The sequence below is a fragment of the Cinclus cinclus genome, chromosome 3 (assembly GCF_963662255.1).
Source record: "Cinclus cinclus chromosome 3, bCinCin1.1, whole genome shotgun sequence".
NCBI classification, from domain to species: domain Eukaryota; kingdom Metazoa; phylum Chordata; class Aves; order Passeriformes; family Cinclidae; genus Cinclus; species Cinclus cinclus.
This window is the reverse complement of record NC_085048.1, coordinates 47850457-47876312: the sequence shown is the minus strand read 5'-3', so window position 1 is coordinate 47876312 and position 25856 is coordinate 47850457. Positions and strand designations below refer to the sequence as shown.

Below are 25856 nucleotides of genomic sequence, written 5' to 3'. Positions count from 1 at the left end.
TTGGACACCTGCCTTTTGTGGTTAGTGCATTCTTGTTTTGGCTCAAATATTTTTTCTTTTTTTTTTAGGCTTTCTAATTAGACAATATCTAATTTATTATTTACTTCTATGTCGCATTTATCATGTACTTACCTCTACAGGTATCAGCCTTTCCATTATAGGCAGTCCATTGCAAGAGACAGGGTGCTGGTGCACCCTTTTATTTGTGCTTTTGAGCTTTGGAATTTTATTTTTTTTTCAGTTTGATAGGAATGAAGAGAACTGGTGTAGTAATTGCTCAAACACTGTGAAGACTGACCTTGGGGCTGAAGGTTAAATTTCTCTCCTGAAAAACAGAAGAAGAAAGGGAGGTGGAGTGTGATTCTAACTTTCCCACTATTCAATTGCCTTGGATTATTAAGAAGTATATGTTCAGGATTAAAACCAGTTCCAGATATGTGCCTACATCTACTCTTTTAACAGGGCTGCAAGATAGTCCACCAAGGACTTGTTTCCCTCACGGGAGCCGTTGAATCCCCAGTTTATTTGGACACACCATTTCAGCTTCGTTTTCTCAGTAACGTGCAAACCTTAACAAAATGTTGTACATTCTACTTAGTACACAACAATGTATGTGTGAATTTACTTGCATACACGTGGGCATGTATGTATTTTTCAAAGGATGTTGACATATCCTTGCCATGCATTGCACTCTCTGGTGCACAGGGTTCTCTCATGATTATGGTATTAATAATGCAGGCTGAAGTAATTAATCCATATGTATCCTGAACCAGATAAATAAAATTGCACTCATTTATGAGTGGTCTTAAGTGCTTTGTGGTGGGTTCACTGAAGTTAAATTATGCTATTGATAATAGTTTACAGGTTTGTTTTTTTTTCTTTTTTAACGTAATGTAGTACACTTTCTTGGGGAATATGGGATTATACTTGCAATGTGAGGCATATTTGGTGTTTGTTGCCACTTGGAGACAATCAGAGTAACAAACCCATCTCAGACTCAATTTAGAAATGCAACTAACTGTCTAGATTATTGTAATGCCTTTTAAAATTTGTTTAAATTTAGATATGAGAAGTACCTACAATAGTTTCACTTATAAAATGGAATAAGGTTTTACAGGGTGAGAAAAGCACCTGAAAAAAAATACAGAAGAAGCTATTACATTGTAAAATTGTTAATACAAGTTCATTTTGTGTAAAATAAAAGCAGTTAGGATGAGCTTTACACAGAAAAAGCTGAAAATCCTTTTATCCATCTTACTTTTCCTTGCTGAATTATGTCATAACTTCAAACTACCATTTTTAAAGTAAACTAATCATCCTTATCCCATATGAGTCACATCTGAATGCTTTCTATCTGTAGTAGTAAATATCTGTAATTTTACTCTAGCTCTGGATCTATTAGCTAAAAAATTTTAATAACAGCATGATGTAGGGGAGGCCATATATTTGTTACTTCCTTTCCTAAGAGGACTCGGTAGGAATGTATATGCCAGTAAACCCCATAACTACCAACTAGACAACTACCTGATTATTTTCTAAATTTACCAGTGACCATAGCTGAAGTTCATTGCAAATCAAAGCTACCACATAGGCCAGATTTACCACAGGAGAAAACAGATGAACTAAGCCTGGATGTTCACTTCAAGAATATTGAGAAACAGGGGCTATAACAGGTTAAGAATGATAGAATACCTCCTAGGAACATTATTAGTGAAAGTGCCATTTGCACAAGCTGGCAGCTGTACAGGTACAGAATTTATTCCTCTGGGAAGTTCTCTCAATCTGCCCTGGGAGCTTTACACAAACATGGTAGTAGCAGTGCCTTAAAAGCCCCACTTCCCTATCTTAGGCAGACATTAACTCACCAGACTACAGCAGTCAGAGTTGGCAGAAGACTATAGCTTCTTTAGATTGAAAACAATCAATTTTTATTTCACTTGTGCAGCAGTATCTTGCAATTGAACTTTTATTCTTCAGAGTGGAAGTTTTTGTTAGCTCTCCAAACACCAAAATCTGATACAAACAACAGAATAAATTTACTGTCCCTAAAATTATAAGACCTGTCCTGTTTGACTTCCTGTGTCTGTTAGCCGTGTATTTGATTACAAACCATTCCTAGGGACAGAGTGATTATTTATGTTGTGGACAGTGGCAGATCAGTTGCCAGTCAAATTCCTCCCAAAGGGCTCGGCTCATGCAGAGAATAGGTGGGGCATCAGCAGCATTACAGACTGCAGCAAACACATCTCATGCAAAAGACAGAAGAGCAGAGAGGAGAAAAGAGAAGAGAAAGAGGACTGGGAGAAAACTATGCTCCTTGAAGAAGAAAAGATATAAACTGACAATCAAATACATCAGGAGTCACACAAGCAACATGTCTCGGTCGCCAGGAAGAAAGAAGGAGAACCACAAAATAGTAAGACATTTTTGTAATGTGTTATTTATATTGTGCATGGAGTAAGAATAACCCATTATTTTATTGATGCATTGTGTAGTCTTCTATTTTTGAACAATCTGAAAGTACCAAAAGGATAAGGATAAGATTGGTGGTACAAGAGCGGAGCTGCTGGCAGCATTTATGGATGCTATTCCTAATGCTGGGATTCTGTACAGGCTTGGGAAAGAGAGGCACTAAGTTTCTGAGACTGCAGTCTGCTCAGAAGCAGAAATCTAACTGCTTCAAGTGTTTATGGCCTAAGATACAAATGCCAGGTAAGTTTATGTACCTCTGTGGTTAGATAGTCATTCAGTGAAACACAGAGAGGAGATCTCTGTTCTATGCTTGAATGGTTCGATTCCACACAAACCTTTCTTCAGGAGTTTAGAGCCTTAGGGCTTTCTGTATGGTAAATGGTGATTTTTGACAGGAACTGGGCAGTGGAAAAAATCCAGAAGGCTTTAAGACAACGTTGTAACAATTTCTGAAAAGAAGACAGAAGTCTCCACTGAAAAATAAATGGAAGAGAGTAATATAATTACAGCTAGTGTACCTAAGTTTATGGTCAAAAAGTATTCCAATGCATTGCAAGTGTGGCTGATAAATTTGATTACATTGATATGATATGCTTAAGTTTCTCTGAGGTTATTTTCTTGTTGCAACAGAGACTTTTTGCTGAACAATAATAACAAAACAACACGGGACCTGTATGATATCCATTTACTCCATTGAAAACTTGTTACTGAGAATTTGGCCAAGACTGCAATATTATTTTAAACAGGAGTTGTCTAAAATAAGTTTGGAAAATGGTTCTGCTTAAGATTTTGAACAGTGACTTGTTAAAACAGCAACACTGGTTAAACTCCAAATTTCTGATGCAAAGGAAGCAGGAAGAAATCTTTCCACCAAACTGTTCTTACTTTGCTAATGTGATTTGTTCTCTATTGTTTTTATTGGTATTTACTATTATTTTTCCACAGGCTAGAGACAAAAAGCAGCTCTGGTCTGACACATGCCACAGGGCTGTAGCACTTCCTTTAATTAATTCCTGTCCAAGAAGTTTACTAAGAGTCAGCCTAATCTCTCACTTAAAGGCCAGCTGCTACTCCTGCTGAACACAGACAGTTCTGCAGTGCATGGATGTGATCTGACAGGGCAGGGAGAGAAGGAAACTCTCCTCCATATTGTTGCCAGCTGAAGACCCCACAGCAGTGCTTGTGACAGGATCAGTGCAGAGATACACCTTTGGCATCTTCAGTTGCTCCCCATGTTCCTTGGGCAAGGGACTGCAATCCTCACCATCCCCTTCATCTTTTTGCTATTCTCTACACTTGTGCTGAATTATAGTGTTTTTTCATCATTCTGAGCTAAATTTTTATCTACTTTTTACTTTTTTGGAGAAAGCGACTAATGATTTGAATCTGATCAACCCTACCTTTGTGAAGTGTTGTGCCTACTGCAAAAGGATTAATAGCTCATTGCCTCTTTTCCTGCTGCTGTTTGTTATTATTCTTGGGTGGCACTTGACAGCATTTGTCTATCCAGCATACACACATTCAAGATGCAAGAATTACTGATGATAGGAATTCTGAGTATACCAAGAAATGGTACTTCTGACAAGCAAAATCCCTTACAAATTCAAGTGAGGATCAATATATGTTGTCATGCTTGAAATGTGAATTTCAGTGATTATGCATCCATGGACAAAATTTCTTTATTAATTTAAATGTCATTTTTGCTTGCTTTAAATGAGCAGCAGATCAAAAATATGGAAAAGCTGGATTTTAGTTCACTTCATTTTCAATTTCCATATTTTCTAACAGAGCAGAGAACTTTTTGTACTCACGTATGGGGCTTTGGTAGCCCAGCTGTGCAAGGACTATGAAAAAGATGAAGATGTCAACGCCTGTTTAGATAGTATGTAAGTACTACTTTAAATGTTCAGTTTTATCCATAATGCTATTTGCTTGTGTATAGATTACCTTTCTGCTTTTTGTTTGTTATCTCACAAGTTCCAGCATTCTGTCTATAGTTACAGACAAGACAGGGAAAAGGTTAAATATTCTGTCAACAGAAACAACACTGATTTGTGAATTAAGCTCAACAATTAGCTTTTTAATTCTCTGAGGAAAAGTGTCAGGATTGTTTTCATAGCTTACACTTGTTCCTTGCTGATCCTTTAGTTATGTTAATTGTTAATATAATCTTCTAAATTTCATATCCTATATCCCTCATTGGGATACAGACAAATGAGCCTCTCACCTTTAAAAAAATATACAGCAATGAGTGAGATAGCACAAAAGGTCAATGAAGGTGGATTTTCACATGAAAAATCCTTGGAAAATGAAGAGCCAGTGTTTATAAACCCTGTCATCCTGACTGAGATTCCTAGGCATTGTTACCATAAAAATAACAATATAATAGAAAATCACCAAGAAACAACTTTTTAGCTGGTTAACAAGAACATATAGTAAGGCCTTTGGCAGAACAGTAAGGCTTATATTTCTGGGCAAAGTTGACATGCAGAATGGATTTACAAAAATCACAGTGGACAGAATACCCTGACCACTTTACTATTAACCTGAAAGTTTGCAGACTAGCTGTAGTCCAATAACTATCCATGAGAGTATTTAAAAATCATTCTTTGAGAAAAAGAAAAGTAATTCATTCACAAACATATGAGGGATAACATCCCTCAGATACTTTTTTATATTCATCTCTCATTCAGCTCTGGAGAAAATCTTACATTTAATAAATGCATAGGCTTCTTGAATGATACCATGGTAGGAATTACTAAAGAGCAGTTTTGGAAGATGTGGAGACAGATTTTGCTCCTTATGCTTTCATTATTGTAATTGTTGCTATAAAATCTTTTTGTTTTGAGGAAGACTTGATCATATCATGACAGGTTTCATTAAATCAGTGTGTTCTTTACGTCTGTGACTATGAAACAGCCCAGCTTCACAAAGAAACTGCACATATCAGCAGACAGGTGTAACAGGTGGGGACAGTGTACTTATCTCTCTCTCTGTGTACATGTATAGTCTTATAGTGAGAGGGGGTGTTTTTCACTGTACAGTTGCCAAGTAGCTGCTTACCAATCTGTTATTAACTTGACTTTGCAAATCTAAGGCATAAAAGTTGAAATGTGTTTAAGTAGTCTCATATGTCACTAATACATACCTTGCTAAATGCTGATGATACATTTGTCAGTGTTATTTATATTGATACTTAGGCAATGGATAAATATTTAATTGTTTCTAGACACATGACATACTGCAATTTTAATCTTCTCACTGCCAAACTCACTTTTTTTGGTCTTGTCATCAGCTCACTGTTTGTCTTCTAGCCAAAGATGTTGTACACAAATGAGTAAGAAACTCCACTGGGTTTGGGCTGCTTCACTGAAGGTGTAGGGCCTCTGACAAATGAACAGACACTGCCAACATCCACATAACTGAGAATGAAAAATTTCCTAAAAATATTTCTGAGCTGAATACCCATTCTTATATAACATTCGTGTTGGCTTCTTTCCGTTTTTCAGAAAATGTTTGGAGTCACAGCTATTTTGCACACTAAGAATGTATTGACCTTTTAATGTATCAGAGTTAGGAATGGATACTTGTTTTATAAAAATTCCATTAACTTCCATCCCTTTTTATGTGTTTTTTTTTAAAAAAAATGTAGTATTTTAAACACAAAATGGAGGTGATGGTGTACCAAAACTCTGTGTTGTGGTAATGAGCAATGCAGGGACCCCAGGTGAGTACAAAGGAGTGCCCTTTGTTGCCAAAACCCCAGCCTTTTTAAGCAGTTAGCTGGTTATCAGTTTACATCATTTTAAGGCACACCAAGCCCAAGTGAGCCAAGCACCACACACCACGATGTGGACATGCAGCAGTCTCACAGCTTGGGTCTCATGGCTCTCCCCTCTCTCATGTTTCTCTACCCCTATTCCAGCTGAGCCACTCTCCCATAGTTCCCATCTATTTAGCCTGAGTAACAGGTCAGGGCCATGTTACCAGGCCTTCCCTTTATAAAGCATTACCTATTGGTAGCATGTGTTAACTAACAGCTTCTGGATTTTCTTTTTGTCAAGTAGTCAGATGAAGGGAGATAACATGTTAGAAAAAAACGACAAACAGCTAATTGTGAAGGAAGAGTGAAAAATGAGGTGAAGAGGTATGAGGAGAAAGTGAAAGAGATCAGGTGTGAGTGCATTTCCTGTGGGATCCCCTGGCACCTGAATGCTGCAGTGAGGGTGCCCAGGATTTGGTGTCTGTAGGTATAGACAACATACAAACAGTGTAGATAATCCATATCATCCTTGCCAGGAGTATCGTGCTTAAAGAAGTATGATTCTTTAAATGACTGCATGAACAGCAGTCCCACTGTGCTCCAAAATGTGGTAGAAAGAAGAACATAAACCAGCAAAATATGTTGTCATTAAAGTCACTCAATTAGGATCATGCAGCTGTTTTGCTGAGGAAGTGTAAGAGATGCATTAGGGAGATGGCAAGCAGAAAGAAGTTCCCCTTTTAAAATGTTGCCTTTCCTTGTTTCCTCCTTAGGGGATACAGCATTGGCATAAGGCTGATTGATGACTTTTTGGCTCGTTCAGCTGTGAAGAAGTGCCGCAGTTATTCTGAAACTGCAGATGTGATTGCACAGGTAAATAAGATTTGCATTTTCCGAAGCATTATCAGATTCAGTGGTCTTAGCTTAGAATCATATATTCCCTTCATTTTTTCACTTTCTAGGAGCATAAGTCTTAGTCACCTCATACGGATGTTAAACTTTGATATTTTTACTTCTGCCATTTGACTCTTTTCATCATCGCCTTAATTATCCTAGATATCTTTTTCTTTAAAATGGTGATATTAAGAATAAGCTGCCGGATTTTCTACAAGAAGAAAAACCTTAGTGTTATCAAAGAACTGTAAGAAAGGAAAATGAGAGGAACGTTTTCCTGACTACCCACAAATCTAATAATAAAATCTAAAAGATAAAATCAGCACACGTACTTTCACCTACTTTGATGGAAATTTCCCTTTTATTGAGTAGCTGTTCACACTTCTGTCAGACAAGAAAGATACAGGTTTCTAAAGATGTACTTTTGCCCCCATGGGCAAGTTAGAATGTTTGTGAATTTCAAAGAGAAATCTAAATAAGAATGATATATAACAAAGTTCCTCCCAGTAAGAAGCTGAACTGAGGTAGAGGATCCATTGGAAATGATGAAGACAGCTGAATAAAACTGAGGAGACAAGCAGCATTTCAATCACTGTTTTAAAATACACTGCCTCATTTAAAAAAATGATACCAGGCTGCAAAGTCATATTTTTTGTTCATGTTTACATTTTTCTTCAGGTGATATATCAATATTTTATTTTCATATATATGTCAGATATCTGGTTTTCCTTGTCTTATTCCTCGTAGTTCCCTTCTTTATAAATGCATTATTACATTTGAACCATCATTCTTAAGTAGAGGGTATTCAACAGCAAAATATAGTGAGAAATTAACAATGGAAAAAGACACTATTTCTCTCCAGCTTGTACTTCTAAAAAGACTTATTAGGAGAAGTAAAAAATCACTTGGAAAGATTGGAACAAACATTAAAGCACACACTGTCCCTTTGAGAGACTATTTTTAGCAAACTAAAAGGAGTCCTGTAGTAGGAGTATAACTTTTCCAAGGAAAAATATGATATGGGCAGCATTTTCACATTTCTTTGGCAAAACAATTTTCAAATAAACTTCAAGCACATTTGTTTGAGTCACTTACCAACAAAACATGTCTAAAGTGACCCAGTAAGTAACTGCAAATACTCTCTTGAAGATTTTAGTTTGGAATCATGAAGGTGTTTAAATGGTCTGCTTAACTCTTCAGCAGGAGTGTTCCCAGCCAGGAGAAAGTGCTTAAATACTTAACTGCATTAAGTCTTCAGAGGTATAAATCTGTTTGAGGATGAGTAAAACCAGTTCAAAGTTAAAGTAATTAAGACAGTTAAGCAAGTCAAGTAGTTAAAGCCAAGCCTTCTGTTACCCTGCAGTTCTTTGGAAAATAAAGAAGTCTAAGATCAGGCTGTGGGTGTTCCCACAGCCTGAGATGTGGGAGAGATGAAGCAAAAGAAAAAACATAAAATGAGGAGTACAAAGCCAGCTTCCCATATAAAGAAACAAATACTGGAGGAAAGGTGCACCTACAGCAGTTGACTGGGTGCTTAAAACTTCCACCACTGGTTCAGATTGCAAAGCCTGGGGTTTACTGCTACCTTATAGTGGCCTGGAGAAGGGCCAACAAGTTTTGATGAGGAGCCAAAGTGAGCCCTTCTACACTGAGTTCTCATGGTGTTCACTGACTTCTCATGTTGGTCCTGTGACTTGGCATGGTTATAGCTGGGATTGAATTAAAAAAGAGATGAAACAGGACATGTAAAAGTAGATTTTCTGGCAAGCTGGGGTAAAAAGTGGAAACCAACTGAGGAATTATATTAAGAACAAAGCCCAGCTGAAGAAGTAATGTCAATGATGGGATTCAGAATTTGGATCTGAGTATAACTGAGGATTACTTTTGAAATGAGGTTGATATTTTTTTCTCTATAATCCTGCAATATCAAATTTTTAATTCAATTTCTCCTTAAGGGACCTTGATGTAATTGATCTGATCAAATGAGTTGCAAAAAAACAGCTTCTGGTTTTAGATCTAATGTTTATACTGCCTTCTCCAGCACCAGGAGGTGTTTGAGTGTGCCAGAAGTGAAAGCAGCCTGACCACACCCTCTGCTGCACAGCAAGCTGGTGCTGGCTCACAGGCTCCACTGCTGGATTAAACAGTGCTGTGCCTAAGGATAGATCTGTTCCTGAAAAGCAGTGGCTTCAGAGATGGGCCTTATTATGGACATTCAGTACCTCACCCACCTGTCCAGAGCTGTAGGACCCGAGAAGTCCTTCCCCTTGTCATGAAAGGTGCTGCCACACGAGCTCCCTGTATATTGACATATGGCCAGTTTGAAGGTCTGACAGAAACTGGCAGAATTTATGAAGCTGGTAAATGTTGGTTTTCTGACCTCAGCAGGGAGAAGGAAATGCCTAAGTAGGTTGCTGTGCTGAGTAATAGAGTTTACTGTGGTAGACAGTAAACAGAACGTTGAAGTGCTGCACTGTGGAGAGCAACGAAAAGTTCAGAAGAGAAGTTTGGAATCAGCAACAGATGGCAAGACCCTTAATATATCTTCCTGTTTCCAAATACTGAATGGAAAAATACTAAGAATGAAAAGTATGCTAGCAGAAATGTTGTTTTGGCTGCCTTTCCCTTTTAAAGCAGACTAAATCTGGTCCTTCCTTAGTCTTGCTATTATGCTGTCTGAAACAGTGGTTTTAATTTTTTTAACAGTCTCTACTTACTTGGCATCATGACTTATGCATAAAAAGTTTGGTAGTGAGAAGTCCCCAGTAGCATGTAGAAGAGCTGATAAGTTAGTGGCTTCCTAAATGTTTCAGTAATTCTAGACTGTGTTTAAGCACCATAAAAATGTTAACGATTTTTATTCTTGCTGCTTGAGAAAGATGGAATAGTGGTTGAGACTTTGAAAAAGGGCAGTGACAATTTTTAAATTCAGACTGCATAGGTCTTATTTTCTTGTTATGCAATATATAATGTCATAGAGTTGCAAATAACATTTTCAAAAGTGAGATTTTGCCTTATATGGGCATCATTTTGGTGGCAAGCCTATGCATGTGTCTAAACAGAGATTCTTTTTTCTTCCACTTTGTAGATAAAAGAGAGGCAGATTTATGGAATGCAAGTTTTAAAGCACCTAATTTATTTTACTTTCCAGTTTTTTGGAGTCACAAAGACTGAAAAGACTTTTGTTTTGTCCTCTGAGAAACTGCAAGTGGTTTAAAGTAGTTTTAAAGTAGTTGCTGTCCAGTTATAGCCTGGTTTTAAGCAAAAATCATTTATATTCATTGAACTGCTTATCTATGCACTTAAATTATTGTTCATGCCAAGACATTTTCACAATTTTCACTTTATAGCTTTGCAATTTGGCCTTAATTTGGTGCTCCATTGCAAAACAGCTACTTCTTTTGCATAGTTTCCGTGCAAGTTCTCTTTTACACAGGAATTTTTAACAATAGAATTTGGACGGATTCATGATAACATAATGCATAATACAGCTGAAACTAAATTGAGAGCATATGAGGGCTTAGCATGGTTTAAAAGTCTTTATTCTTGTAACACAGACTTCAAGTTTCATGGAGCAGCAGACGCATAGTGGAAGAAGAGCTAAGAGAATTTTAATTGCTAAACTGAGGGACAGAGCCCAGAGAATTAAACAGAAGTTTCCTGTTTTCTTGTATACTCATGTTGATGGCTATCAGAATTAATGCAAAATTTTCCAGCAGAAAATGTTAATTGTGCTGTGTGGTTTTATTTGTTGGGTGTTTAGTTTGTTTTGGACAGCGTTGACAATAGTCTATCTCTTTCTGAGCTGCCATGGTTGCTGCTGAATTCAGGGACAATGTTGATTGAAAGCAGCTTTTGCGGTAGCCCCTTGAAGGACTAAGGTAAATTTCCCAAACCCACATTCCAGATGGAAACATAGGGTCAAACTGGCTGTTATTTCAGCCTGTTTTTATAGAAGTATTCTAGGATCCACATGGAAATTGCATTAAGTCACAAGCATTTTGGTAAGATACAAGCATTACACGGTCCTGGGAATGAGGATCAGTGAGAGATGGGCTCCTACCAGGCACACATTGCAGCACAAAGTATTCAGCAGTTGCTCTAGGGTGTGGAGACACTCTCAACATGAATTACCTGCAAACATGAAGCAGGCAAGGAGGAGAAGAGGGAAATTCACCTTGGATTTGCCCCTCCACAATGAAGCAGAAGATAGGGCTGGGAAGTGCTGCCATTTCAAATGGCCTGGGGTACTCGGGTGCAGAGCCCTAAGCTTTCTTTTGAGGGAAAAGAGGATACCAAAAGCTCTAAGTGGGATCCTACCCTTCTTTGTTCCAGCTATGCTTTTGCGTGTGTCCCAGCTGTTATGTCACACTGGAGGCCTTATCTTTACATCAACCCACTTGTTTCCCACATTTCTTTGATCAACTCATTAACCTACTTGCTGTCCTCCCCATCACATCCATACTTGCTTTGATTATCTGAGGAAGGAGGTGGAGAGACAGTTTTGGAAAGGGAAGTTTGGCCCAGGCAGTGGGGCTGTCCTGTTAGGGGGTGTGTTGTCTCTCCTTAATTGCAGGGAGGAGGTGGAATGGGGCTGGACAGAAGATGTTGGGGCAGTTCTCATAAAGAAAGATAAAACCAGACAAGTAGAAAGGGTCATATAGCCTGAAAGTCAGTAGATGCTATACCAGGAGAGGATCCTGGGGAGAAAATGGTTGGTGTATGTGTCACGGACAGGGTCTGCTGTTGTGGACTTCCATTCTGGCAGTGTTGCACCTGTGCTTTCAGCTGCAGCAGGCTCATCTAAGCATCTAACATGTTGAGTGGGTCATCTGGGATGAAAGGACTTTAAAACATTGTTTCAAAGGTCACAAGTTCTTGAAAACATAAGGAGAAAATTTTTAGCAGAGAGTTGAAATAGCTGTTGTGTTTTATTTCATAAAGAGCAATGGTCTGTATATAGATGCTTTTACCTGCTGAGTATGAGAACAGCTGGGCAGAGAGAATGAGAACCAGCGGAACAGCTGGTTTGCTGAGAAGAGCATGATTCAAGCACAGCAAAACTATGATTCTTTGCAGACTCGGAGGCTGGCAATAAAATGCTGCACAAAAGCCTGCCCAGCCACCCCAGGGAAAGTAACTTTGTTGTCCTTTTACAAAACCTTTGCAAATACTCTGAACGCCCTGAGAGCCTTGCGATGAGTTCCAAGTGGATGAGGTAAAGCACAAGGCTCTGGGGTGAAATGCATTTTTCAGAGGCATTGACTGTGCAGTTGCCTCACCTTCTGGCTCTTCTTGTTCCAGACACTATGTTTTCCTAGGATATTCAAAAAAATGAAAGTCAGTCTTCTACAAAAATATTTTCTTGTCCTAAAAATTGGAATTTCGTTCCAGACCCTCTGTTATACACTGGCTGCAGGCCCAGAAACAACAATATTACACAGCACCACAGGCTGCACCCAGTGCCTGAAACTCACTCAAAACTAGAACTTTATATCCGTACAAAAAGAAGGTCTGGATTGGGAGCAGATAATAGGGAGATGTTCTACAAAGGCAAAATATCCCAAGACAGAGAAGCCTTGAGGGTTCACTGGTGCCTCAAAAGAAGGCTGCGATTAGCCTGGAAATGACCTGCAGAGAAAACCTTTACTTTCTGTGGGCTGTCAGAAAGCCACACATACCTTGTTATTATATTCACACAGTTTAAATTACTTTACTTGTTGATTGTCTCTTGATTTACATAGGACAAGCACACTATAGCATATTTTACATAGCATATTGTTAAAACTCTCTTGTAGAAACCATTATTAATTTCTTTGTGCTGTCAGCTCTTGATGCTGAGCCAGTGATGTGAACCCTGGGTGCTGTGGAGTACTGCAGCCTTTTACTTGTGTAGGGAAACAATTTCATTTCATCCTTTTGGAGCAAGTATCTAATTGTGAGGAAGCACAATAAAGAAGGGGCCATTGTGAAAAAATATAGAGACAAAACCAGCTAGAAGTGTGCTGTATTAACAAGATATTATAAAGCTGAAGATATACTTGGTCTATGGTATATCCCTTCTGTCCTCAAGGTCCAGCCTTGTCTCTCTTTCCTCACTGATTCCTTTCTGGCCTTCTTCAACTAGTCTGTGAATCGTGCTATAATGCTGTTTGCTGCTGCTGAAAGAGTAGAGCTGGGAAGCGTCTTCCCATGCCTGGAAAGCTGGCAGGGAAATGGGTTCTGGTTCCTTGTTTTCAAAAAAGCACTTCAGGTTTCGCTCACTCAACTTGGTGGCATACAGCTGGAAAATCTGCTCCAGTTGCTCCTTCTCTGTCCCCTCATATACTCTCCAGAACATCAGCTGAAGGTGGCTGACTTTTGACTGGCAGCTGGCACAGCAAGTGGTTAGCAGGGAGAGGAGAGCTGTGGTAACTATCACACACCAGCCTAAAATCTGGGAAAGCAAAAGAAATCAGTTTCAGGTTAAAAAGACCTAAGTGAAAATGCTACTTGAGTCGCGAATGTCTGACAAAGTGACCAGGCTTTGCTTGCACTGGGTGCTGGCACTGATGTTAATGGGACATCCACATGGGGACTGAAGAGTAAGTCCATCAGCATAAAGGCTTCTCAATAGTGCTCCTTTTGGTGTCTCTTTGGTAAAGGGTAAAGTGTTTTCTAACTCCTGAAAGCATTACATAAAACTAACCAACAAGAATTACTAAATTTGAATCATGACAAACTACAAAATGAAAGAGGGCAAGTAACTTTTATCCCAGATCAACCAACCTTTTAAACTGTGACCTCTGTTAGATATTTTGTTTTCTGTCTTCTTTTTATCAGTAAAAAGCTTCCAACACAACAACTACATTAATTAACCAGCATCACTGAACTTCTTTTTGCTGTAGCAGCTTCAGATGTTGACAAAACTCTGTCAAGAACATTTTTTTTTAAAAATACCTACTTTCAGAATTGCTTCCTCAGCAAGGGGAGTGAGCAGAGAAATGTGCTTGAAATTGTTATTGTGGGATGTTCTTCTCTAAGGAGAGCAGTAGTGTGAACACAATTTTTTCCCTGCCTTGTGCCACTGGCCTAGCCAATAGTTTTACTCCTCTAGTTCACTGCAGTGTGTGGGGGGGGAAAAAAAAAAAAAAAAAAAAAAAAGGAATACATATTTTCAAACAGTGGGAAAAGTTCCAATCTGGGAATGTGGGACAAATCTTCTATTTTGGAGAAGGAGAACTGCATCCTTTCTCATGTGAACTCTTGCACTGATGTTAAAAAGAATTGCCACCAGTAAAAATCTGTATTTTGCTGATGGAATATAGAAAGTTTCCTCAGGGAAGTCTGTGAAATAGAGAAATAATGGAGCTTGACAAACAACTATTCTTAGGAACTGGTATGGAAGAGCAGATAGAGCTTTCCTTTTTTTTCCCCCCAATCACTTTGTACTGACTAATGATTTTTATGGGTATAAGAAAAATCACTTTCTTTGCAATTTTTCACTTTCTTGCAGCTTGGAAGGTGCATATTCTCATGCTAAAACTGAATCCCTGATCTTTCACTATTTCCTATATATACAACTTAAAGTCTTAAGCACTATCTGTTGTTGCCTTCTAAAACTATCAAATAAATTGCTTTGCTTGCAGTGCAGTCTTCTTCCTGTTTGCATGAGGACTTGAAAATAAAACCAGCTCTTGGAAAGGAAATTGTTCCAGATGGATACAATTCCTGACAAAAACTTGCTGGCTCCACAGAGTGTTTTCCCTTTTCTGTAACATTTTTTTATTATTCTCTCCACCATTTTGATTTTTGCCTCTGAATTTATTTGCATTACAATGCAAGAGAGCAAAATTGTACTGCACAAATATTGTAAAATGTAGTAAGATCTCAGCTTTTCATGATCTCCTTTCTTTACTGTTTCTCACTTCCTCTAAGCAGGACAAAAACATGCTCACATTTGGCATCATGAAAATGAGGAACACAAATAGAAGTGCATTGTGTAAGCAGTCAGATGGTTTTTCACAAATCTTATTTTTCAGTATTTTTCTGCTGTTAGCGACCTAAAATATCCTTACCGTTATCACAACGATTTAAATAGGAGAGTGTGGCATTAATTTTTTAATAGGACAGACCCCTTTAATGGGGAGATATCTCTTAATTCAGCCTCCTAAATAATCCCTCTGGGGTTTGTTTTTGTTTTTCTTTTCTCTTTAGAGCAATCTCCATTCATGAAGAAAGCTTTAGGTTTTCTTATTTTATTGAACCCACGAGCAGTGGGGACCCCTAAGAAATATGGAACAGCTCAAACTGAACCAAAAGATGAATTGATTGTATTTTGCAAGGCTGCTAAAACATTGTTTACATGAAGCCAACAGTTTTAACATCACATCTGACATCAGGATCTTCCACAGATAAATCACAGCAGCGGTACAACCTAGATAATGCTCTTTGTCTATAATTTTTCTTACCTGGGACTGTGCTTGAAGTGTCCTTTTCAGTTCGTCACTCTCTGAAAAGGGCAGGGAGCTTTTGTCGCAGGCTACCTTGTGTAGCTCTTCAAAGCACTTCTCGGATTTGCTGTGGCAAACTGCGTGTAAGTAGGCAGGATTTTTCAAGCCACTCATGGCACATTCGTAAAAAGTCCCGTTGAGCAAAGCCACGGAAAGCCACATCACTGGGGCTACCAGAGCATTTAAAGTGATTTGTCCAAAGACGTAAAAGAAATGGCAGACATTCCCTCTGGGGAATATTTTCCTGGGATTCGCCCAGCAGCCTGTAAAGAGTTTCCAGGTCTTGCTGTTCAAGAAGTATCCAATAACCAGCAACACTAGAGCTGGCGAGAAGAGGAACACCAAACCGTACCTGAAGTTTTCATTGCTGCAAGGGCATCTGAAAGCAACAAGAGAAAACACGCGTTCACCTCCCATTGTCAGCAGCGCCATAAAACTGTAACCTATGGCGGTTTTCCGGTTCATAAAGAACTTGAGGATTGTTTGGAAAGCATCCATGTCTGATACTCACTAAGGAGGTGAAAACCAAGTCAGTTTCTGCTCGCTGGCAGCGGCGTGCAGCGGGGCAGGGCTGTCCCGAGGAGGAGCAGCCCGCCTGCCCACGCCCTGCCGGGATAACGCCGGGATAACGCCGGGATAAGGCGGCGATGTCCGGGCTGCGCGGAGAGCGGCGCTCGCAGGGGACCCCGCCGCTGGCACCGCAGATGTGGAACATTTACACAGCGTTCACCGCTCCTGGGAAGAAAGCGAGCAGTGCTCTGTCTAACCAAAGAAGTCTGAAATCTGCAGTCCTGGAAGTCCTGCTCTTGGGGGGCTGTTTGTGTCTTCAAGTGGCTGCAGATGGAGATGAGAGTGAAAACAGATTCGGGCAGTTGCTGAAGATCTTGAGCTGTGATTGTAAAAGTTGCTGGTGAGGTAGTGAATGGCCTAATATAGATGCTAATGGTCCCAAGGGAGTATGACGTGACTGAAAGCAGACTGAAAGCAGACGAGTGATAGCAGCAAAACCACTTTGTGTGAGGTTGCAAATGTAGGAGCATCAAAGAAGAGCAGCTCTCTGCTGTGTTTTCCTGGAGCATCACATAGCTCTAGATTTGCATTGCTGGCTCAAGCTGATCACAGAAGAGACAAATGTACCTTGATTTCTAGCCTGTCTGGTTCTACCCCCTTTCTTCTTCGGGCAAAATTGTTCTACAGGATGCTGCTTTCTAAAGGTTCACCTCTGGCTTGCACACAACACATTTAAGCAGCAGAATTTCATTCTTTTGCAGGTTGCTTTCAAAATGTACCTTGGGGTCACTCCTAGTGTGAGCTGCAGTAGTGCCACAGGGAATGAATTCTCTTTAATCCTGGATAAAAACCCACTAGTGGACTTTGTGGAGGAGCTGCCAGCAGAACGAGCATCGCTTTGCTATTGTAACCTCCTCTGTGGGGTGATTCGAGGTGCCTTGGAAATGGTAAGGAAGGGCACATCTGTTTTCTCCATTCTTTGTTAATTCACAGAAGCGCGGGAAAACAAAATCACTTGTTCAGATAAAAGTAGGAAATACAGTACTGTTTAACCTCTCGGGTTACATGTCTATATCTAGATAAAAGAAGACAAGGCTGATCCTGGATCCTGAGGTAGAGAAGCACATGCATTAGCTCACCTCCACACTTTCTGTGCCTGGCTGTTCAGTCTATTCAGTGTCTGACTTGGGTGCAAAAACTAGGTGGGATCAGGAAGCCAGGTAACATTTAAAGTGGAGGGACAGAGGGGCATGTTGGGTTCCTCCTGTGCTCCTGGAGCCTATCACACTTCCCTGCACAGCTGTTGCCAGTAATAATCATCCCTGATTCTTTCCAAATATATCAAGATAAATAATATTCTCAGGTTACCATGGTACCTGATGAAAGAGAGAACGAAATGTGGATGAGTGTAATGTTAAAACTTAAGCATCAGAAGTGTACCAGATGGCAATCCAAATTTTGTTTTTAAATTTAAGGTTTTTGCAAAGAAATAAATAAAAGGCATAATTTGAAATTTTCTGACTTGTAGAGCTTCTTCAGGGAGAGTACTTTAGGACTCCTTTATATTTCAGTCAGTATCCAATTAGGCATATATCTTATATTTCAAGAGACAAAAAACTCAACCCTGCAGTGTTATGTGTATACATCAGTCTCAGAATTATAGTATCTGATACAAGACTAATTAACAAAAGTATTATATCATAAGTCTTAGGATATGACTAGAAATTCTGTGATCACAAAATCATCAAGTATGCAATTTAGGGTCTCAGAAGAAAGCAGAGCACTGGGAAGAAGGGTAATGTGCTATACAAATTCTAGTGTCTATAAACTTTATTTGTGTTAGCTTAGTTGGGAAAACTATTTTAAAACAATCTAGATAGGTTTCCTATGAAACCTGAGAAAGAGGGTCCTCTTGTGGTAAGAGAGAGAAAAAAGGCTCATTATGCTGGAGGAGGGTGTAAAAGTGGGCATTTCTTTACTGAACTGACCAGACCTGATTCTTTTTAGGTTCACTTAGCAGCAGAAGTTTCCTTCCTCCAGGACAGGCTGAAGGGAGATGCTGTGACAGAAATAGGAATTACATTTTTAAGGAAGCCTGAAGACAGAAAGCACAGGAGGAACAAATGAAGGAAGTATTGGGAGAAACCCTTGCTGAGGGATAATTTGTGCCTTTTGTTTCAGAAGAAAACAGGTAAAAATGGCTTTGCTGAGTCAGCTGCATCAGTCACCTGGCTGAACAGTGAAGAGAGCTGGGCAGTAAAGAGGAGGGGCAGGGCAGAGAAGAGCAATGTTAATTGTCATAACACAGCTATCAGTAAATAAGATTGAAATGCTCTGCCCTTCCTTCTCACATACCCAGGCTCTTAAGCTTAATGGAAGTTTTATCTCAGTGTGTATAATATTAATCTGCATACCAACTGTTTTCAGGTAAAGGTGATGACCTTTTCCCATTTTGTTTGTCAGCAGTGTTTCAAAGCATGGCTGTTAGAGCTGCTTTATTTCCCTGGCAGTGTGTGGCTGTCCATAAAGGCTTCATCTGCTGTGATTGCTGTATGCAGGTCCATGTTTTGATGTGTAATGCTTTGCCATTCATTGTCCTCCACGCTGGACATCCTACTGTCTTTGAAACCAGAAGGGATGGCAGGATCTGGTGTTCTTTCCAGCTCTTCAGGCAGTTTTGCTGGCACTCCTGTTCAGTCCTGTGCACACACCAGGCTGCAGCACTCTGACAACTGCAGTGATGCTTGTGTCTCTCCAAGCTATGGGCCTTTTCATGTCAGCCATCTCTCCAGGAGCACTTGTGACCAAACTGAAAAAAGTATTATGTATTTAATGTCTAGCCACTGTGGATCTGTACCTGCCTAAGGAAACTGGAATTAAAATTCTGAGATTGCCACACAACTGGTTTGGTGGTCATGTTTTCTCCTCTTACCTGGCCTTTACCAGCTGTTGAACATCTTCCTCTTGACAGTGGACTTGTTACCACAACATGACTGGGAAGCAGAGAAGGAGCAGCCTCTGAGAAACCCAAGTTATAGGAAAGGTTTAAAGTTGTTTGGTGTAATGCAAGATTACACCAAATGTCTGGATAAGGGTTGGATGAAACCCCAGGTCCTAGCATAGCACCCTACCCTACAATGCCATCTTATGTTCCTCTCACCAAAACTCTTGTTTTAAACTGAAATATTAATGACTAAGTTTAGTGTAGCCCCGAGTTAACTCTGATTTTATCACTGTGTTTTGTGCCTTCTTCTCCTATTTTTTCCCCAGCCTGCTTTACATCTTCATCATGCCAAGTGGGGAAATCTCTTACTTTGGGTTCACTCTCACCAGACCTGTACAGTCCTCATGAAAATCTCTCTCCCTTTGTCTTAATAGTCTGGTACAGTAGTGGCAATAGCACAATGGAGCTTTAAGCAAGCAATTTTGTAGGGAACAAAAACGAAACTATTTGTTGCCCAGCCTTGGTCTCAGCCCAGCTGCTGTTACCTGCTACCAGTAAGAAGCAGCAATATGTACCTGTAACATGTTATAACCAGTAACAAGTTTGCTTACTTTTTAAAAAATTATTATTAATTTTTTTAAAAATTCTTTTTACTTAGAGCTGGAAGATGTTGTGGAACTTGTCTGATTTCACTGCCTGTGCAAGAGCCCTAAGTGGGGTTTTTGCTGGTTATGGCCAGCTGGTTGAGATGGACGTGTGGCTGACCACAATAAAGGTTGTTTATTGGCAATGGCCATTTTTACTTTTTCCAGCAACACAAACAGAATATTGTCTTAGGATTATTATCTTGAAAGTGAATAACCTATACTGTCCTTGTTTTCTTACTTAATTACAAAACTACTAGGGTTGGAAGGGACCTCTGAAGATCATCCAGTCCAACCCTCCTTGAACAAGGAGGACAGTTTGTAAGGATAATGCTGAAGGCCATCTCCCCTGATGAATTACAGCTGTACTAATTACCAAAGAGTGGAAACAGCCTTGCCTGTCCAATGAGGATGGCTGTTATAAAAGAATGGGTTAGGTAGTTGTCCTGGTTTGAAAGGCAGGTGTTTACTAAAGAAAGCAGAATCTTCCCTTTTGACTGAAAAAAAAAAAATGTGATTCTTCCGATTATTATAATTTTTGAATTAAGAGAGCTCTCAGGCAAAGATATGGGGATAGGAATAACAGTTCTTTACTAGTATATTTAACAAGACAAACAAGAACAACAACAGCTATGAAATTACCCACAAACAGAACAGTAACTCAGTTCCAGTGTTTTTTGGCTGCAGGCACCTTTTCCCTGAGCTGCAGTTCCCGGTGCTGGGGGCGGGCAGGTCCTGCAGAGCCGCAGGAGGGCTGGGGGTGATGGCAGCGCTGTCCCAGGGGGAGAGAGAGATGGAGAGAGAGCTCTCCGCTCACGGTGTGGGTCCTGGTGCTCAGCAGAGTGCTGGATGGTGGTAGTTCACAGCGAGAAGGCAGCCGGGCAGGGTCCGATGGTGGTTTCCCGACACTGGGATGGCGGAGATGGAGGAGAGGCGCGATCGTCCTTCTCGTCCGAACTCCGTGGGGGAAATGGGCCGAGGCCCAGCCTTCCGCTTCCTCTTCTGGATGTTTGAATCTCACGGGGCTTTCCCTCTTCCCTCCCGTCCCCTCCCCCTTGTCACCAGGGCCCAGCCAACAGGTATCTTAGCATGACAATGGAGAAAATTCCACAGAGGGAAAAAAGGGAGAGAACTAACCCTCAACAGTAGTTGAGAGGTTGTTGCTGGGGCTGCAGTTGGAGATGGAGTTGGAATCTGCTGCAGCTGGAATCTGCTGCGGTTGGAATCTGCTGGCAGTGCTGTGAAGAGGAAGGATCGTGTGGTGGTGCAAGGAACAGGTAGGGCTAGGCAGTAGTGTAAGGGACAGGCTGGAGCTAGCCAGTCATACAGAAGGGAAAATGAGTCAATGCTGTGTGGAGCTGCTTGTGAAGTCCACGGAGAGGAGACCTGAGGAGTTTTTAAGATAAGGGACTGATGCTGGTGTCAGCTGTGCCTCCACTGTTAGGGTCACCTGGAGCAGGTGACACAGGAACCCATCCACGTAGGTCTGGTTTCCCTCTGGAGAGGGAGACTCCACAACCTCCCTGGGCAGCCTGTGCCAGTGCGCTCCCACCCTCAATATAAAGAAGCTCTTCTCATGCTGAGATGAAACTTTTTGTGCTTTAGATTGTGCTGCTTCCTCCTGTTGCTGGGCACCACTGAAAAGAGTCTGGTACTCTCCTCTTGCCACCCACCTTTGAGAGCTATTAATGACATCCTCTCTCAATCCTGTCTTCTCTGGACTAAACAGATACAGCTCCTGCAGTCTCTCCTTGTAAGAGATGTTCCAGACCCAAACCATCCTTGTGGCCCTTCTGCTGGGCTCTCTCCAGTAGCTCTTTGCCTCTCTTGTGCTGAGGAGCCCAGAGCTGGTCACAGCACTTCAGATGTGACCTCAGCAGGGCTGAGTAGAGGAGGAAGGATCACCTTCCTCGACATGCTGGCCACGCTTTTCCCAGTGCACCACAGGACACTGCTATTCAGCTTGTCATCCACCCACACACCCAGGTCCTTTTAGAAAGAGATGCTCTCTAAGAGGTCAGACCACCAGCCTTCACTGTTACACTGTATCCTCAAGTTTCTTGGAAGGAAAAGAGCACTGAGCAAGTCAGTGACTGTGGTGAGTATTTTTTAAAAATTCTTTTCTACATGCAGGATTAAGTCTTGTTTTGCCTTTGTGTTAATAGTTTCAGTTTATAGTGAGAAAGAAGCTTCCAAGGTCATGGTATCCAGCTAGTTAAAACAGGCTCCTCCCTTCTTCCTTACTTGCAATATGAATGTAACAAATAACTTCTTGGGATTCCTGTCTGTCTGAATAATTTCTGGGTTTATTGTGTGGAAAGAGAAAATTTCTGGGAGAAGTAAACAGACAGCCCAGACCAAATAATCTGACTTGCAGATCTAAAATGCTCTCTTAAACAACAGCTTTTCAGAAGAAATTGAACTTTGTTTTTCTTCACTCAAGTCTTTATTTCTTATACTATGTTACTTGAGAAAAATATTGCCACTTGCTAATATGGATTGCAGATTTTTAATGTCCTTAAATGTATGAGTGTGCTTTTAATGTTAATATGTAAGCTTCACTTACACTGCCATGTTATGCATGAGCCTAATCCCTCAAGACAAGCTAAATTTTTTAATCTACACATTGCTCTAAGCTTCACTGAAAGCTTCATTGTAAAGAGTGAGTTAATAAACTAAGGTGAATTTCTGATCAAATCTTCCATTCTGTTTTTTTTTTTTGTCTCTTTGATTTGATATTGTCACTCCACCTGCCAAGTGCTTTTAAGGTTTTCGTAATGATTTGACATAATAAGTGCTGACAACTTTGTGTACGCTGACTATTTTACATATGACTCTTCTCAATGAACAACAACATAAGGAAGTTCCCATTTAAATGTATTTAAAACCAAATCTACTGAAGGTTTCAGCTATCAGCTTTCATCTTCAGTTTGCATAGATTTCAGTAAGAGCAGAGAATAAGACTTGTTATATCAGTAGGGTTAAAAGACTTCCAGCATTGCAAAGGATTTGTTTCATTAGAGCTCTGCTTGGGCTTCCTCTACAAATGGTGAAACAATGTGCTTCTGACCTTCTTCCTTGAATTTGGTGCTGTTGCCTCTGTTGGTGCTCACATACTTGTGTATCATGCTGTAATACTGCTCTTGTGAATTAAAGGTATACAAGGATGAGATCTTCTGCCAGTCTTTGCTGCTGGGAGTATGAAATGGTACAGGGTCAGTGGCTCCAAAAAAGCAATTGGTATTTCTTTTTGCTAGCTCGGTTGCATGCTCTTTGGCTTTGATCTCAAACTCTTCATGTTCTGCTTTTGAGTAAATTTTCCAGAACTTGAGCTGGAGATAGCTGACTGAGGAGCTGCAGTGGTTGAAGCATGTTGAAATCAGTGCCACAGCCATGATGATGGCTATCAGGAGCCATCCAAGCAGCTTGGAAAAAAAAAAAAAAGTTAATGGTGGTATTGCATGGTCATATGTGAGGGTGTAGAACATAACATCAAAGAAATATGAAAACTGTAAGCAAAGACACACTGGAGTGCATATATATGTTTGCTTGCTGCCGAAAGAAGGGATCTCATACATGCAATTCAGCCAGACATACAGAGCTTCTGCACCCCTCATCTGATCTTGTCAGATTAAGGATGAATACCAAAAAAAAAGAGAAGATGGATGGAAGCTATTTACTCAAATATATCCAGATTTCTTAACTTCTAAGGCAAGGTACTGACCATCAGTTTCTGCAGTTGTTGTCACATTTATGGTATGGAGGATGCAGAATCACTGTCTGCTTCTTGCTGCAAATCAGAGCTCCTGCTGGCTATGGAATATAGCTAATCTCCCTGATGTTTGAACTAACAAAAAACAGCTAGTTTTTGCATGACACAGAGGAAAGGTTGTGTCCTGTGTGTTTTGTAGGTAGGACACAGATTTGGCTATTGAATATGGGAATTTGTTCTTGTTTTATACCTGATTCTAACATCCTTAGACAAGTCTCAGAGGTCCCATCAAAACTAAGTATCCTAGTAGATGCTGGTCCCTCCTCTACCCGGGGGAAATCAGCTGGAAGCTCCAGGCAGAGATCCTGCAACATGCTCTTTTACTTCAGGATGACTTTTTTCTTCAAGTGAAGAAAGTATTGAGTGCTAAATGAAAATGAGTTTGCGTTTTTTGGTTCTTAATTTTGTTGAAAGTGGATTGGATATTAAAAACAGAGGTCAGTAGTAAAAATGTGCTCACGCTTCTTATTTTTGTTTGACTGGATGTTTCTTCTAGATTCCATTGCAATGTTAGTAACAGTCAGTCTTCCTTGGTTTTGCTCCTTTCTTACCCTTTCTAAAATCAGTGGTATAGACTTTGCCCCTTTCCAGCCTTTTTCTTGGATAAGCAGCATGCTAAGTACTTAACAAATAAAACCACTTTTTTTTTGTTTTAATAGGCATTTGTACTAAACAGGAACTTACAAAATCAAAGTAATTATAAACTCTTATAAACTTAACTCCCTTAACCGACTCTTAATATTTTCTTGAGAAGGAGTTGCAAAACTTCCTTTTCCTAGGACAAAATCCACATGAATGTAGAAACGAAATTGGGATGCTGCCAAAGAACCAAACAAAAAACAATCCACAAGTGTTTTGATTATGCAGTTTCCTTTCAGAACAAGAAACTTTAACAAGACATATATATTTTAACTATTCTTCTATAATACAAGTATGAAATTATTAAGAGGTTCAAGCATTGAGATTTGTAGTCAAACAAGCTGTTCTTATTTGTTTCTCTTTCCTGATGTCTCCTTGCAACCCCTCTGTTGCAAGGAGACATCAGCTTCCCCTCAACTAATGCCTATTTGCAGAAGTTTGAGGTATTCAGAGACATAAAATTGGAGAAGAACTCACACCACATCTGAGTTAATTGAGAATACAACTCGCTGTGCAGAGTCCTGTTCTCTAGGCTAGTTCCCTGCCCATGAGATTTAGTAAATGACAGTGCCAAACCATTACCATGCAAAGCCAGAAAGTATCATAAAAATATACATATTGCTTTTCTGTTACTGCTTTTTTGCTAATGAGTTTTTGCTAGCTGCTTGCTTTTGGTACGTGGTATTACATAACATGAGAGAAAGACTGTTTACAGTAGCCAGGAGGCACCACTACACACCGAGTGGCTGGGGATGAAGACCATAGTGTGAGGAGAAGAGCAGTGAGGCTTTACCTGGGAGTGTGCCTGAAGGCTCCGCAGTTCACTTGGTGTCTTTGCTGATAATGCCTTGTCACAAGGTGTTTTGTGCAGCTGGTTTTGGCAGTCAGTTATATTATCTCTACAGACGAAGTGTGCTGCCAGCCTGCTCCCGCCGGCTGCGCACGTTTAATAGTCAGTTCCGAGCAGTGCCACTGCTATCCAGGTGAGCGGGGCCACAGAGGCTTTGGCTGTCACCTCCCACAGCTGGCGCAAGCGGGCACAGGTTTTCCCAGAACTGCATTGGAGATGCTTCTCCTGAGAGCACTTGCCTGTCAACAGAAGCCATGTCCTGGTCTTTGCCATGTAGCCAAGCAGCAAGAGGACGAAGGCAGGTCCTAAGAGGAAGGAAAGACCATAGAGCATGTTTTCAGAATCAGAATTGCAGGGGCACTTGAACACCACAGATGAGAAGATGTGCTCGATGGCAGTCGTCAGCAGGGACACGGAGCTGTAACCCAGAATGTTCCGGTGGCCTTTGTAAAATTCCACTGCCTTATGAAATATACTCATTTTTCTGCCTTTTCTCAGTTTGAGAGGAGCAAAATCTCTGTCAGAAAAGGCAAAAGGAGAGAGAAGTGTCCTGCAGCTACTACAGCATGGAGAGGCTTGCAGAGCTTTCAGTTTCTGATGGTGGGGGTGATACACTGAGGAACAGAAACCCTTCATAGAGGAAAATAGCAGTCACTGCACATTCAAACAGAGATCACACCAGTTATCAACAGCAAAACAGTGAAGAAATTTGTTTCTATAAAAGTAGTTTGTGTTCTTCCACACAAGCATTTTGACTAGCAATGGCTTAAACTTCATCATTTCTTCAGTGAGGCACCAGACTCAAAGTGTGAAAAAAATGTGAGAAAACTACCCAGAACCATATACAGATTTTTATCCTGCTTTGTTTTTAGCTAT

At 40.3% G+C, this 25856-nt stretch overlaps 3 protein-coding genes across 3 annotated transcripts; 1 reads left to right on the top strand and 2 right to left on the bottom strand.

Moving 5' to 3' along the window:
- Positions 1 to 2194: 2194 nt before the first annotated feature.
- Positions 2195 to 18258, top strand: TRAPPC3L (trafficking protein particle complex subunit 3L). Its single transcript, XM_062488744.1, has 5 exons — positions 2195 to 2416; positions 4261 to 4358; positions 7009 to 7108; positions 16893 to 17078; positions 18139 to 18258. The coding sequence occupies exons 1-5, from the start codon at positions 2195 to 2197 to the stop codon at positions 18256 to 18258; spliced, it is 726 nt and encodes a 241-aa protein (XP_062344728.1).
- On the bottom strand, positions 13176 to 16119 carry CALHM5 (calcium homeostasis modulator family member 5). The gene is made up of 2 exons (XM_062488745.1): positions 15580 to 16119; positions 13176 to 13565 (listed from the first exon to the last, which is right to left on the bottom strand). The coding sequence occupies exons 1-2, from the start codon at positions 16117 to 16119 to the stop codon at positions 13176 to 13178; spliced, it is 930 nt and encodes a 309-aa protein (XP_062344729.1).
- Positions 18259 to 22736: 4478 nt separating the features above from the next.
- LOC134041918 (calcium homeostasis modulator protein 6-like) lies at positions 22737 to 25460 on the bottom strand. Its single transcript, XM_062488972.1, is given in 2 exon segments — positions 22737 to 23144; positions 24924 to 25460. Coding segments are annotated over 2 exon segments (945 nt in total).
- Positions 25461 to 25856: the final 396 nt, after the last annotated feature.

What these genes read in the sequence shown, in the direction of transcription:
- TRAPPC3L (XM_062488744.1), top strand. Translation starts at nt 2,195, where the DNA reads ATGCAGAGAATAGGTGGGGCATCAGCAGCATTACAGACTGCAGCAAAC. An exon ending in AGAAGGAGAACCACAAAATA is followed by an intron (nt 2,417 to 4,260) that starts GTAAGACATTTT and finishes ATTTTCTAACAG; the next exon opens with AGCAGAGAACTTTTTGTACT. An exon ending in CTGCAGATGTGATTGCACAG is followed by an intron (nt 7,109 to 16,892) that starts GTAAATAAGATT and finishes ATTCTTTTGCAG; the next exon opens with GTTGCTTTCAAAATGTACCT.
- CALHM5 (XM_062488745.1), bottom strand. Translation starts at nt 16,119, where the DNA reads ATGGATGCTTTCCAAACAATCCTCAAGTTCTTTATGAACCGGAAAACC. An exon ending in CACTTCAAGCACAGTCCCAG is followed by an intron (nt 13,566 to 15,579) that starts GTAAGAAAAATT and finishes TTGCTTTCCCAG; the next exon opens with ATTTTAGGCTGGTGTGTGAT.